The 12,835-nt window shown below is 39.9% G+C and overlaps 2 protein-coding genes across 2 annotated transcripts; both read left to right on the plus strand.

Annotated features, from left to right (window-relative positions):
• The first annotated feature begins 770 nt into the window (after nucleotides 1–770).
• Nucleotides 771–3,265, plus strand: LOC131299600 (uncharacterized). Its single transcript, XM_058325185.1, has 2 exons — nucleotides 771–1,026; nucleotides 1,120–3,265. The coding sequence occupies exons 1-2, from the start codon at nucleotides 771–773 to the stop codon at nucleotides 3,258–3,260; spliced, it is 2,397 nt and encodes a 798-aa protein (XP_058181168.1). The 3' UTR covers nucleotides 3,261–3,265.
• Nucleotides 3,266–4,342: 1,077 nt separating this feature from the next.
• LOC131299601 (uncharacterized) lies at nucleotides 4,343–7,341 on the plus strand. Its single transcript, XM_058325187.1, has 4 exons — nucleotides 4,343–4,613; nucleotides 4,893–5,646; nucleotides 5,713–6,590; nucleotides 6,857–7,341. Exons 1-4 carry the CDS (start codon nucleotides 4,343–4,345, stop codon nucleotides 7,339–7,341), a joined length of 2,388 nt encoding a protein of 795 aa, XP_058181170.1.
• The last annotated feature ends 5,494 nt before the right edge of the window (nucleotides 7,342–12,835 follow it).

Consider the following 12,835-nt stretch of genomic DNA (forward strand, 5'->3'; position numbering starts at 1 on the left):
TTTCAACCGCATTTTTCCTTTTCACTTTTTTTGAGAATATATTGCTATTTCATATCTTAAATGATTTTTGAAAGAAACTTTTTACGTATGTAAGTTTAAGTAAAGAAGGGATAGATTATATACTCTCAATCGATCTATAATTTTCACTTAATACTAAGCTCACATGACTACATTTTCATTATATATCACACAAGTTGCATCCATAGTATACAAAATCAGGGGCGGAGCTATGTTGCCCCCAACACTCCCACCCTGTGCCCCGCTCTTGAGCATCCGAGTTCTAAAATTGTTGTTTTTTAATTATACACCTGATTTTGAATATTATTAATAATTATTCATGCATAACTACTTATAATCTTAATAATTTTCGTTTGATTTGATAAAAAAATAGTTATTTTATATTCTAATTTCTCAATTTCTTTAATACTCCTAAAAAATAAAGACGTGACAATTGAAGACGTAACCTAAAGGAAAAAAATAAAATGATTGGTCTCAACTATATACTTTAACTGCATTAAGTTAGAATCATTTCAATGTACAAATGTAATGTATTGGAAAGCAAATATCTTATGATATAATAAGTACAATCCGACAACATGCGTGTTGTCCCTCCCAAAACGACGTAGTTTTTTGGAACAAGCCCACATGGAGAACAACACCGTGTTTGGCACTCATTTTTTGCCTTCCACCCACCAAAACAAAGGGAGCTTTGGCCAGCAGTCCATAGTATAGGGACTTATAATGCAATAAGGACATTCAAAGTTTTCGTCATGGCGCCAAGACTTCTGTCACCCGATTTCCAAAAACACCCCAAACTCATAAAATACGCCCGAAAGAACAATAGACCCGTGCTAGAGAGGGAGAGATCTGTTGAACTCTGTGGACCAAAGAAGAGGCAGCTATGGTGGATAGCGTTGGCGGCGAGGCGATGCTGGGCACCGGAGATAAGGACTGAGAAGGAGTCGCCGGAGCCTTTTGTCGGAGATGGAGTTGTTGCCACAATCGCCGGCGGCGAACCACCGTCATGTGGGGCGGCTCATCCTCTTCTTCAGAGCCAAACGGCTTGGGCCGAAGTCGGGCCAACCATCTAAACTTCAGACGTTTTTTGAGAATATGTAGGGATGATTCTTACTTTAGAAATGAAAGTGAGTAATGGCCTTTTGACAACAAACGAGTCCCTCAATGAGGGTTTTTTTGTCTTACTCTGCAAGTTCCTCGTCTACTCTTTGAGTAGGTTTTCTGCCTTTCTTCTACCTTTACCCCTCGAACCCTTTCCTTCCTCTCCCCTCCATATCTGCTTACCCTTAATCTTTCTCCTGTGTCTCACCCATCTCCCCTCCCTCCTCTTACCCGATACTATTTCTGCTATATCCTTAACTTATGGCTTCTACCCCCCGCGGGTGGAAACTCATCCAGATGCTAAAGGCGAGGATGATCTCTCTCTGCGTTTTAAGTTGTTCACCCTTACTGATGAAGAGCAGGGTGCTATCATTCTCTCCCATGAGGACGTTGTTGATAGTCTGGCGGAATGCCAAACAAGTCTTCTTGGCAAGGTAATCTCTCAAAAGGCCCCTAATCTGGTGGGGCTTAGGAATACAATGGGAAAGGTATGGGGAAACCCAAAAAATTTTCGTGTGTTGGCTGTTGGTGGTGGTATTTTCCAATTCATTTTCCCGTCTGAACTGGATGCCACAAGGGTCTTGCGTGGGAAGCCATGGTTCTTTAATAATCATTTTCTTAATTTGGAGCGATGGCAACCTAACAAGGCCCTTAAAGATTATCTTTTTGATTTCACCCCGATGTGGATTCAGGCATGGGGACTCCCCCTGCAATTTCTCTCTAAGGATGTGGGTGTTAAATTGGGTATGCGGTTTGAAGATGTTGATGATGTTGTGATCCCGCAATCGTGGAGTCATGAAGGTCGTTTCTTGAGAATTCGTACAGTTCTTAATGTTACACAACCTCTTAAACGGGGTTGTATGGTAAGGCTGTCAGAGGATAAACCGATTTGGATCGAATTTCGCTATGAAAAGCTTCCTGCTTTCTGTCGATATTGTGGTAGTGTAGGTCATGAGTTTTTGAATTGTATCAAGCGGTTTCTGGGTTTAGAGGATGATGTGGTGCTTTCAGCACAATATGGTGAGTGGCTTCGGGCATCACCAGCAACTCAACCAGGGCGGCGGCCGGACGAGACTGGCTCGACGGAGATTCCGAGAGCAGGGATTCCGATTTCGGAATCAGGAGAATCCTCTGCGGAGAATCAGGGGAGAGATTTTCGGACTGGAATTTCGAATTCTTGTTCCAATCGGAAAGGAAGGATTAATATTTCGGATTCTGTTGCGGAAGATTCTGCTCATAAGGAGATGCTAACGGAAGCTTATCTTGCAGAGAGATCTGTGGATGTCAATCCCAATCCGAACCAAAAATTGAGATGGGATCAGCTCAACCTAAATTTGGAGCAGATTATTAAGGATTTTCCATATCGAGGGTCCAGGCCCAAAGCCCAGTCTTGTCCTGATCAACTATCTCATTCCCCGAATTACTTTTCTAGCCCACCTACTCCCGTAACCAAATCTTCTCAAATACCCAATCTATCGCACCTCTGTGATAACTCCTCTTTAAACTTGGCCCAACACCCCCCTACTATAGTCCATTCTCCTAATCACACTTTGACCCAGCTCATTATCCCAACCCCTTTAACCAAGTCGAATTTGGAAATTCCTCTCCTTACCCTACCCACACAGTATCCCTCTGTCCTAACCAGTGCCAAATCTCCCCCCTCTTCCCTCCCCCAAAATCAAATCCCTATTATCCCCCTCCTATCCACCACCATCCCTTCCTCTAGTCAGGATACCCTCCTTCCAGATATTCAAGCCTCATATATCCCTTCTCTCACTTCCCCTACCCTATTTGATATCCCTATTACTTATGGCGTCCCACATGGCAGAGGCCGATCGAAGCGTATCGTTGGTGCTCCAACCATCAAACATGGTAGGCGACGTGCCTTGGGGGATATTAACGGTAGAAGCCTTCCCAAAACTGTCTCCTCTATCCCGAAACCTGCTCTTAATCGGAATGGAAAACGGAATCTGGAGAACCAAAGCCCAGGTCTTGATGGCTGGGTAGAATCTGCTTTAACCATAGATGAGACCCCTCGAAAGAAATTTTGCTCTGCGGTTGTGGTGGCCTCTGTGGGTATAGATGGCAATTCGGATATGGTGGTGGAGACCAGCTCGAAATGGTCTCCATTTGCTCAATGATCTGCTAGAATTGTCAGGGTGTGGGGAGCCCCCTGACATTCCATCAACTTAAGGAGCTCGCTAGACTCCATTCCCCCACTTTGTTTTTTCTTTCGGAAACGAAAAACAAAGTGCACAGGCTGGATTTAATTAGAAGGTCTCTGAATATGGATAGTGCTATTCATGTTGATCCGGTGGGTTCTTCTGGCGGATTGGCCCTCTTTTGGAAAGGTAAATCCTCTGTTACCTAAGTTAAAATGTGTTCGTGGTTCATTGATGTTCGTATTTTTGATGAAGTGCTGAATAAGTCTTGGAGATTGGTTAATGTGTACTTTAGCCCAGTTGATAACGAAAGAAGGAAGCCATGGGATTTTTTCGTGAATTATAAGTCCTGTCTTGGTGATGATTGGATGATCTGGGGTGACATGAATGATATTATGTGTTCTGATGAAAAATCGGGTGGGAATACCGGTCCTTCGTGGTCCTTTCGTGGTTTTCAGAAGTTTATCGATGATTGTGGTTTGGTGGATTTGGGCTTCTCAGGATATCCTTTCACTTGGCATAACAATAGGAGCAGGGATGATTATATTCAAAAGCGACTTGATAGAGTATTGGCAACCCCTTTGTGGTGTCTACTTTTTAACCAGTCGTCAGTCACTCATCTAGAAACCATGGGATCTGACCATAATGCTCTTCTCCTGAATCTCAGGGCGATCTCAACCAGAAGCCGTGTTCCTTTTCGGTTTGATGCACGATGGGCTAATGATGATGAGGTTCGTGAGATTATCCGTCAGTCTTGGGCTAGTTCTATTCAAGGGTCTAGGTCCTTTTCGGTGTTTAAGAAAATCCAAACATGTCGATCCTGTCTTACTAACTGGAAAAGATGGAAACAGGCTGATACTGGTAAGGTGATTGAGGAGCTAAAATCAAAGGTTTTTAGGCTTAGAAACTCTGATAAGGGCCCTCCTCCGGGGACAATCCAGAATTTGAAGTGGCGGTTAAAGCTTGAATGGGACAAGGAAGAACTTTTCTGAAAACAAAAGTCCAGAATTAATTGGCTTCAACATGGAGATAAAAATACACGTTTCTTTCACGCCTCAGTTATGCAGCGGCGCTCTACTAATCGCATATCTGGTATTGAAAAGAGTGATGGTACTTGGACATGTGATCCTATCGAGGTTCAGTCGGAATTCAAACAGTTTTTCTCTAACCTTTTCACTGCTAACCCTATACTCAATGTCCAAGATACCGTGCAAGCTATCCCCCATAAAATTACTGGTGCTATGAATAGATCTTTGATAGGCCCTGTGACAGATTTGGAGGTTTTTTCTGCCCTCAAAGGCATGGAGCCATCCAAAGCCCCTGGTGTTGATGGTATGACTCCCCTTTTTTTCCAAACCTACTAGGATATAGTTGGACCTGATGTAGTAGCTACAGTGAAAAGCTTTTTTCATACCTCCCACCTTCTTCGTAGTGTAAACCAAACCTTGATCACTCTAATCCCAAAAATAAAGTGTCCTACTAAACCTAGCTCGTTCAGACCCATAAGCCTATGCAATATATCCTATAAAATCATTACCAAAATCCTAGCCAACCGCCTCAAACCTTTTCTTTCCTATATTATTTCAAAGAATCAGAGTACTTTTATTGGAGGTCGACAAATCTCGGATAGTGTTTTGAATGCGCACGAACTGATGCACTCGCTCAAAAATTGGTATTATGGCAAAAAGGGCTGGGTTGCACTAAAGTTGGATATGGTGAAAGCCTATGACCGCATTGAGTGGCCTTACTCGGAGGCAGTGTTACGTCGATTTGGTTTTGATGAACAATGGATCCGGTGGGTTATGGCTTGTTTGACTTCTGTCTCATTTGCTACTGTTATTAATGGCAATAAGGGCGACCTTTTTTCCCCGTCCAGAGGTATTCGGCAAGGCTGTCCCCTTTCCCCATATCTCTTTATTCTGTGCGCTGAGGACTTCCATTATCTTATTCAGAAGGAGATTGAAGACCAGACTCTTCGAGGGATTAAGGTGGGTTTACATTGCCCTCCGATTTCCCATCTTTTTTTCGCTGATGACTCCATTCTTTTCTGGGAAGCTTCAGATGCTGGTTGTCACGCTATTGAGGACATTCTCCGCAAATATGAAGGTGCTTTTGGACAGATGGTAAACAAGGCGAAATCTACTTTGTTTTTTAGTCCAAATATGCCCAACGATGTTAAACAAGGGATTTCCAACTTCCTGAATATCCGAATTGAGACTCAGGGAGGCAAGTACTTGGGGCTACCGTCCATTATTGGCAAATCCAAAACGGAAGTTTTTAAGTATGTTTCTGATCGTGTTTTGGACAGATTAAAAAGTTGGAGAGACTCGACATTGAACCCTGCTGATAAAGAGGTCATGATTAAGTCAGTGGCTTCGACCATGCCCAATTATGTCATGCAATGTTTTCTTTTACCAAAGTAAGTGTGCAGAAATCTTAGTTGTGCTATTCGTAAATTCTGGTGGGGGGCAAAAGAGAGTGAGAATAAGATTAGTTGGGTCCGTTGGAACAAGTTATGTGAGCGGAAGTCAAAGGGAGGGCTGGGTTTTCGTGATAGTCATGCTGTTAATCTTGCATTCTTAGCTAAACAAGGTTGGAGGTTACTTCAAGGGCCTCGTTCTTTATTCCAGCAACTTTTCAAATGGAAGTACTTTCATAATTTATCCTTTTGGGATGCCCCTTGTCCTAATGCTGCTTCTTGGGCCTGGAGAAGTATTGTCGCTGGCAGAACTATCCTTAAGAAGGGGTGGCGATGGAGTGTGGGTGATGGGTCTTCTATTGATATTTGGAAGGATCCGTGGCTTCCTCGGTCCTTATCTTTTAAGACTCTTAGCCCTCCCCCATTGGCGGATTCCCCTTTTTATGATATCAACCGAGTGGCTGATCTTATTGATGATGAGACGCACTGGTGGAATTTTGCTTTGATAAAGTCTTTATTTTCAAATTTAGATGTGGAATCTATTCTCTCCATTCCGATAAGTTCTCAAGGAATTAGGGATAAAGGTACGTGGCATTACACTAGCAATGGCTCTTTCTCAGTAAAATATGCGTATCATTTGGCTATGAATAGCATTTTTTTACGGTACTCCCGTGAAAGGGGGGAATCAAGCTCAGGTGATGCTTTGAACCCCCTCTGGAAATCTCTTTGGTCTGTTCCCATTCCTAATAAGATTAAGATGTTTATGTGGCGTTGTTCTCATAATGCTATTGCTGTCATGTATAATCTGCATCGGAGGAATGTTGATGTTCTTCCATATTGTCCTCACTGCCAATCACATGTTGAAACCCTTGAACATATGCTCTTTCAATGTAAGTCGTCTAAAGATGTGTGGCGTCGATCCCCGTTTGCTTCTGCTATCTCTTCCTTCTGGGGCACCACCCACTTTTTCGAGTGGTGGGGCTCCATCTCGAAGTCATTCTAGAACAACGGGGGGACGGAGGATATGGAAGCCCTTTTTCTCTCTATCTGTTGGTTTATCTGGAAAGCCTCGAATGATTTGCTTTTTAACAGCCAGAGCTGGACAACGACTCGTATTTTGGAAAAGGCTTGGACTTATGCTCGAATTTCCATTTAGCGTCTGGGCCAAAAAAGTCTACCTTAGTCTCTGCTGATCCATTACCGGTTCCTAAGTGGTGTTTGCCTCCTGTTGGTATGGTCAAGATTAATGTAGACAGTGCTCTTTGTAAGGAAAAAATGATTGTGGGTGTTGGTTTGGTGGCCCGGGATTATCTGGGACAAATTTTGGGGATGGCTTCTATCCCTTTCACGGGTCTGCTAGCTCCTCGTTCTGTCGAAGCTATGGGGTTTTGGGAAGCAATGGTTTTTGCTGCCACTAACGGTCTATCACATGTTATTATTGAAGGAGACTCACTTGAAGTGGTCCAAGCTCTTATGCAAGAAGGAAAGTCTTTCTCTGATTGTAGCTCGATTCTCTCAGACTGTATTGACCTATTACCTCTATTTTCTTCTTGTCGATTTACTCATGTTAAACGTTCTTGTAATAGGGTTGCCCATTCGTTGGCGAAAAAAGCCCTATCAGGTGCTAGATTGGTTTCCTGAGGGGGTCCTGTCCCCTAGTCTATCACTGATCTTTCCCTGTCTGATGTCGGGTGTTCTGACCATCCATGTTTCTGATTAATAATAATCCATCTATTTTTTCGGGAAAAAAATGGCCTTTTGACTTTCCTCAATATTGACTGAGGTACTTCGGTGAAGGAGCACAAAGAACAAGGTTGGGTGGGAGGCAGTGGAAAGGGGAAAAAGTTCTCTTGGAAGTACAATAACTTTTTAGGGATTGTTATGGTACAACCACCATATCCTTTTTGCCATGCAATTAGATGAATTACTATTATTTCCTAATTAATGCAATTTAATTTTCACCCAAAAAAAACCACTATATCTTTTGGTTGCCATGTTTCTTTTTGGTTTTTACCTAAGTTATTTTATTTTATTTTTTGTATAGAGTCTCCTTCTCCTAAGGACCACATTTACTTAATAAAATAAGGACCTCTCTTTTCCGATAGAATTTCGATGATTCAAGCTGCTCAATGTGTTCAGAACGTGATTTTAAGGGTACACGCGAGAAATCAGCAAAAAAAAATGATCGGAAAGGCTTCATCCGAGCAGTTTTTGTTTATTTTTTATCGAACGGTTCAAATAAAAACTGCTCGGATGAAGCCCTTCCCGGTCATTTTTTTTGCTGATTCCTTGCGAGTACTTTTAAAATCACGTTTTGAACACATTGAGCGGCTCGGATCATCGAAATTCTAACGGAAAATGGGAGGAATAGAGAGGTCCTTATTTTAACTAAAATATGGACCTCCTTATTTGAAAATGACTGTTTTTGTATATATGTGACATTTATAGTAAGTATATACTCCCTCCATGCCTTATTTATAGTCCGGTATTTTATTTTGGGCTGTCCCTTAATAAGTGTCTATTTTGTAAAGTTAATGGGTAAAAGTTGGTGAATTGTCTATTTTGTCCCTAAAAGTAGATTCCATTTTAAAAAGTAAATGAGTAAAAGTATAATGATGATGGGTAAGTAGGGAAAGTGGAGGAAAAAGTTGATGTGAAAGGTATAATAATGATGTCTTTTTAATAAGTTGGAATTACGAAGCAGGACACTTAAAAATGGACGGAAGGAGTAACATTTTTTTTCCCTTTTAGGCAACTCAACTGTTTTTAGTAATGAATAAGAAAAAAAAGTTGTTACATCAAAAAAATTACCTTCACATTTTTACAACAAAAAAGTGGCCTTAAGTCAAAAAATGAACTGCATATGTTGATATAGACAGATAACCTTATTTGTCTATTTTTTTTGGATATGAAAGAGTATAGATTTGGATAGATAACCAAATCTGTTAATTTTATTGCGATTATATAGAGTACAGAATTCGTAGAGATAACCTTATCGATTGGTTTTTTTGAGAAAAGTACATAGTATGAATTTGGACAAACAACATTATTTGTCAGTCTTTTGGGATAATAAAGAGTATAAATTTTGATAGATAACTATATCTGTTGATTTTATTGCGATTATACACAGTACATGATTAGCAAAGATAATATTATCTGTTGGCCTTCTCAAAACAATACATAGTATAGATTTGAACTGATAACCATTTATGTTGGTTTTATTACGAGAATACATATAATGTTATTGGTTTGGTGTCACACATAAAAAAGAAGAAGATTATCTGTATATTTTGTGTCACGCATATAACTTTATTTGTGGGTGTGCTTATTTTGTTATAAGGATGGCAAAATAACACAATATAAGATTATACGTATGTGTTACTTTGTAACACAACTAACACAAATAAATACATACTGAGCATTATTTGTGTGACAAAAGAAAAAACATTTTACGTGTTTTACTTTACCATCTTAATAAACAAATAAACACACACAAATAAAGTTATATGTGTGACACAAAAAACCTTATTTATTTCTATGATCGTGGCATCAAACTAAAACAAAAAATAGACAAGCTTCAAATACAATGTTATCTTTTATTTTCAATAAAAAAAACTAAATCACAAAAAAGGTCCCAAACTCTCAGATAATATTATCTGTGTTAATTTATCATTTGTACCTTGTAAAAAAACAAAAAGATAATATTATCTGTTTCAATATATTCATTTTCTGTTTTCAAAATGAAGCAATTGATAATGTTATTTGTGCCAATCTATTCTCTTCTGAAATAATCCAAGAAAAAATCCGAAAAAGAAAAGTCCAAAAAATATTTTCTGGGCTTTTTCGTGGATATTTTTTAACAAAAATTTAAAAAATAAATGAAAGTCATAATTTTTAACTTTTTTCAATTCCTCTCCTCGACACAAATCAATAATTCGTAAAAATTTAATGTAAAGAAATGCGGGAAAAAAATAAAGAAAAAAAAAGAGTTCAGAAAGGCAAGTGGTTTTGTTAAAAACTGGCCATTATTTAGTCACCACATTCAATGACCCGTCTCGTGGATATTTTTTAATTGACCCGTCTCGTGGATATTTTTTAACAAAAATTTAAAAAATAAATGAAAGTCATAATTTTTAACTTTTTTCAATTCCTCTCCTCGACACAAATCAATAATTCGTAAAAATTTAATGTAAAGAAATGCGGGAAAAAAATAAAGAAAAAAAAGAGTTCAGAAAGGCAAGTGGTTTGTTAAAAACTGGCCATTATTTAGTCACCACATTCAATGACCCGTCTCACGTGGTAGCATCACATATTGACAGTAGCTTAGCCTAGGATAGACTTGGGTAAAAAGTCAGGTCGGGTCGTGTTCGTGTCGTGTCAGTCGGGTTCGTGTCACAAATCACCCAATCCATTTAGAATTCGTGTTTCTCGAGTCGTGTCATTTTCGTGTTTCGTGTCAGAAATGCTCAACCCTAACCCGTTAACTTCGTGTCCGGTTCGTGTCGTGTTATCGTGTCTGTTGCCTAACTCTATATAGAATTGCAGATATACCATATATTATGTATACATGTTCGTGAAAATGGGTGACACAGATTCGTAACTATGTTGATCGTGTCAATTTCGTGTCTCGCGTGTTCAACTCGAACCCGACCCATTTAGAATTCGTGTTCTCGAGTCATGTCATTTTCGTGTTTCGTGTCAGAAATGTTCAACCCTAACCCGCTAACTTCGTGTTCGGTTCGTATTGTGTTATCGTGTCTCGTGTCTGTTGCCCAGCTCTAGCCTAGGAGAAGTAGTAGTCATAAAGTTGAACTGCCACATATCCAACTGTGGGGCCCAATCAATATAATACTTTCGGATCGAGCACCTACACACGTCGGATGCCATTGATTTTTTGCGTAGGCCCACTCTTTTTTTTTTTATAGAATTTTTAGACGGTTTGGATCAGCCATTCGGTGGCCGGAGTGGGTCCGGCACACGTGCAGTGAGTGGTGCGGTGGGTATCATTACTGTAATACTAATACTACTATGGGAGAAAGGAAGTAGTACTGCAGTTAGGGCTGCAAACGAGCCGAGTCGAGTCGAGTTTTAGAGTGTTCGAGCTCGACTCGTCAAAAATTTAGTTGGAGCTCGAGCTCGTGACGAGCTGCAGGACTCGAGCTCGAGCTCGGCTCGAGATGTATTTACAGAGCTCGAGCTCGGCTCGCTCTGCTCGTTTATGAAACAAATATATATAAATATATATATATAAATAAATATAAATATGTAAAATATATATATATAAAGAGTTAGGTTCCGGTGAGGGATCCCTCATTTTATTAAAATACGGGACTCCCCTTCCCGATTGAATTTCGATGACCCGAGCCGGTCAAAGTGATCAGAACGTGATTTTAAGGGTCCCCGTGAGAAATCAGCAAAAAAAATGACCGGGAAGGGCTTCATCCGAGCAGTTTTCATTGAACGGTTCAAAAAAAACTGCTCGGATGACGCCCTTCCCGGTCATTTTTTTTGCTAATTTCTCGAGGGGACCCTTAAAATTACGTTCTGCACACATTGAACGGTTCAGATTTTTAAAATTTGATCGGGAAATGAAAATCCCTCATTTTAACAAAATGAGGGATCCCTCACTTGAAAATTCCTTTATATATAAATATATATAATATAGTTGAGCTCGCGAGTCAATTCGAGCCGAGTTTCGACTAGCTCGAGCTCGGCTCGTTTATGAAACGAGCCCAGGACTTGAGCTCGAAGTCGTTCGTTTGTTTCTCGAACCGAGCCGAGCCGAGCCGTTGTCGAGCCGAGCTTCGAGCCGCTCGCGAACGGCTCGGATCGTTTGCAGCCCTAACTGCAGTAGCTGAGCACATGAACCGGTGGGCAAGGGAGTAATGAGAAAGGAAGACACTCCTCTGTCTCTCTTCTCTCATGAACCAGTGGGCCATTTATCCAGGAGTTGTTTCATATAACCAACGATTGCGCGAAACAAGAGAGAGAGAGAGAGAGAGAGAGACGAGGGAGGCGCACGCGAGAGAACTCAGAAGACAGGGCATTTTCATCTAATTAAGGACTTTACACAGTAATACTTTTAAATCGATGGACCCGAAATAAGCAGTTTTTTTCAAAAGTGTTCAGATTGAGAATAACCTTATTTTTTACAGAGGTTTTCATAAACTAAGTTTACGAAGCCCAATTTCACACGTCTAAAAGTGTTTTGGAGTCTTTGGACGGTTCAAATTGAAAACCAATTTTGACGGGCAAAAAGTATTTTTTGCCGGTCAAAATTAATAACACATCTCAACCATTCATTGCCGAAATGGACGGGTGAGATTGTGCGAAGCTGTGAATAACTTATTTAAGGTTCCTCCGTGAATAAATTTCTCTCGTTCAAATTTGGGTTTTCTTTTTCTTTACCACCAAAACGGGGTCGTTTTGGTGGGTACGTGGAAGGCAAAAAATGAGTGTCAAACGAGGTGGTGTTCTCTATGTGGGCGTGTTCTAAAACTACGTCGTTTTGGGAGGGACAACACACACCCTGGATAAATACTCCCTCCGTCCTCTTTTTAAAATTCAGTATTCCATTTTAAGCTGTCCCTAAATAAGTGTCTATTTTGTAAAAATTAGTGAGTAAATGTTGGTACATTTCCATTTTGAAAAGTTAGTAAGTAAAAGTGTAATGATGATGTCTCCATAGAAGGTAAGTAGGGAAATTAGAGATAAAAATTGATGTGAAAAGTGTAATGATGATGTTTCTCAATAAGTTGAAGTTATGAAGTGAGACACTTAAAAATGGATGGAAGGAATAATAACTATACATTTCAATAAAAATATATATATGTCTATTAAACTGGCCCTCCCAAGGTCAAAATCTTGACTTCGCTACTGTACACGACTAGTCATTTGGTTAATGTACTATTCCTGATTGCAAATTATCATTAATTTGCCATTAGAGAGAGCAGCTCCTCGAATATACTTTCATAAAATGTCATTCATCACTCAACAGTTGTACTTGCATGCTTACAAAATACCCATTTAAGACCAGTTAAGTTCTTGACACTCTTATTTTGGATTTGAATCTAAACACATTTGTGTTCAAATTCAATTTCAAAGTAAACAAATCTATTTTAATAAACTAATAAAA

Source organism: Rhododendron vialii, chromosome 9a (assembly GCF_030253575.1).
Source record: "Rhododendron vialii isolate Sample 1 chromosome 9a, ASM3025357v1".
Lineage (NCBI taxonomy): Eukaryota > Viridiplantae > Streptophyta > Magnoliopsida > Ericales > Ericaceae > Rhododendron > Rhododendron vialii.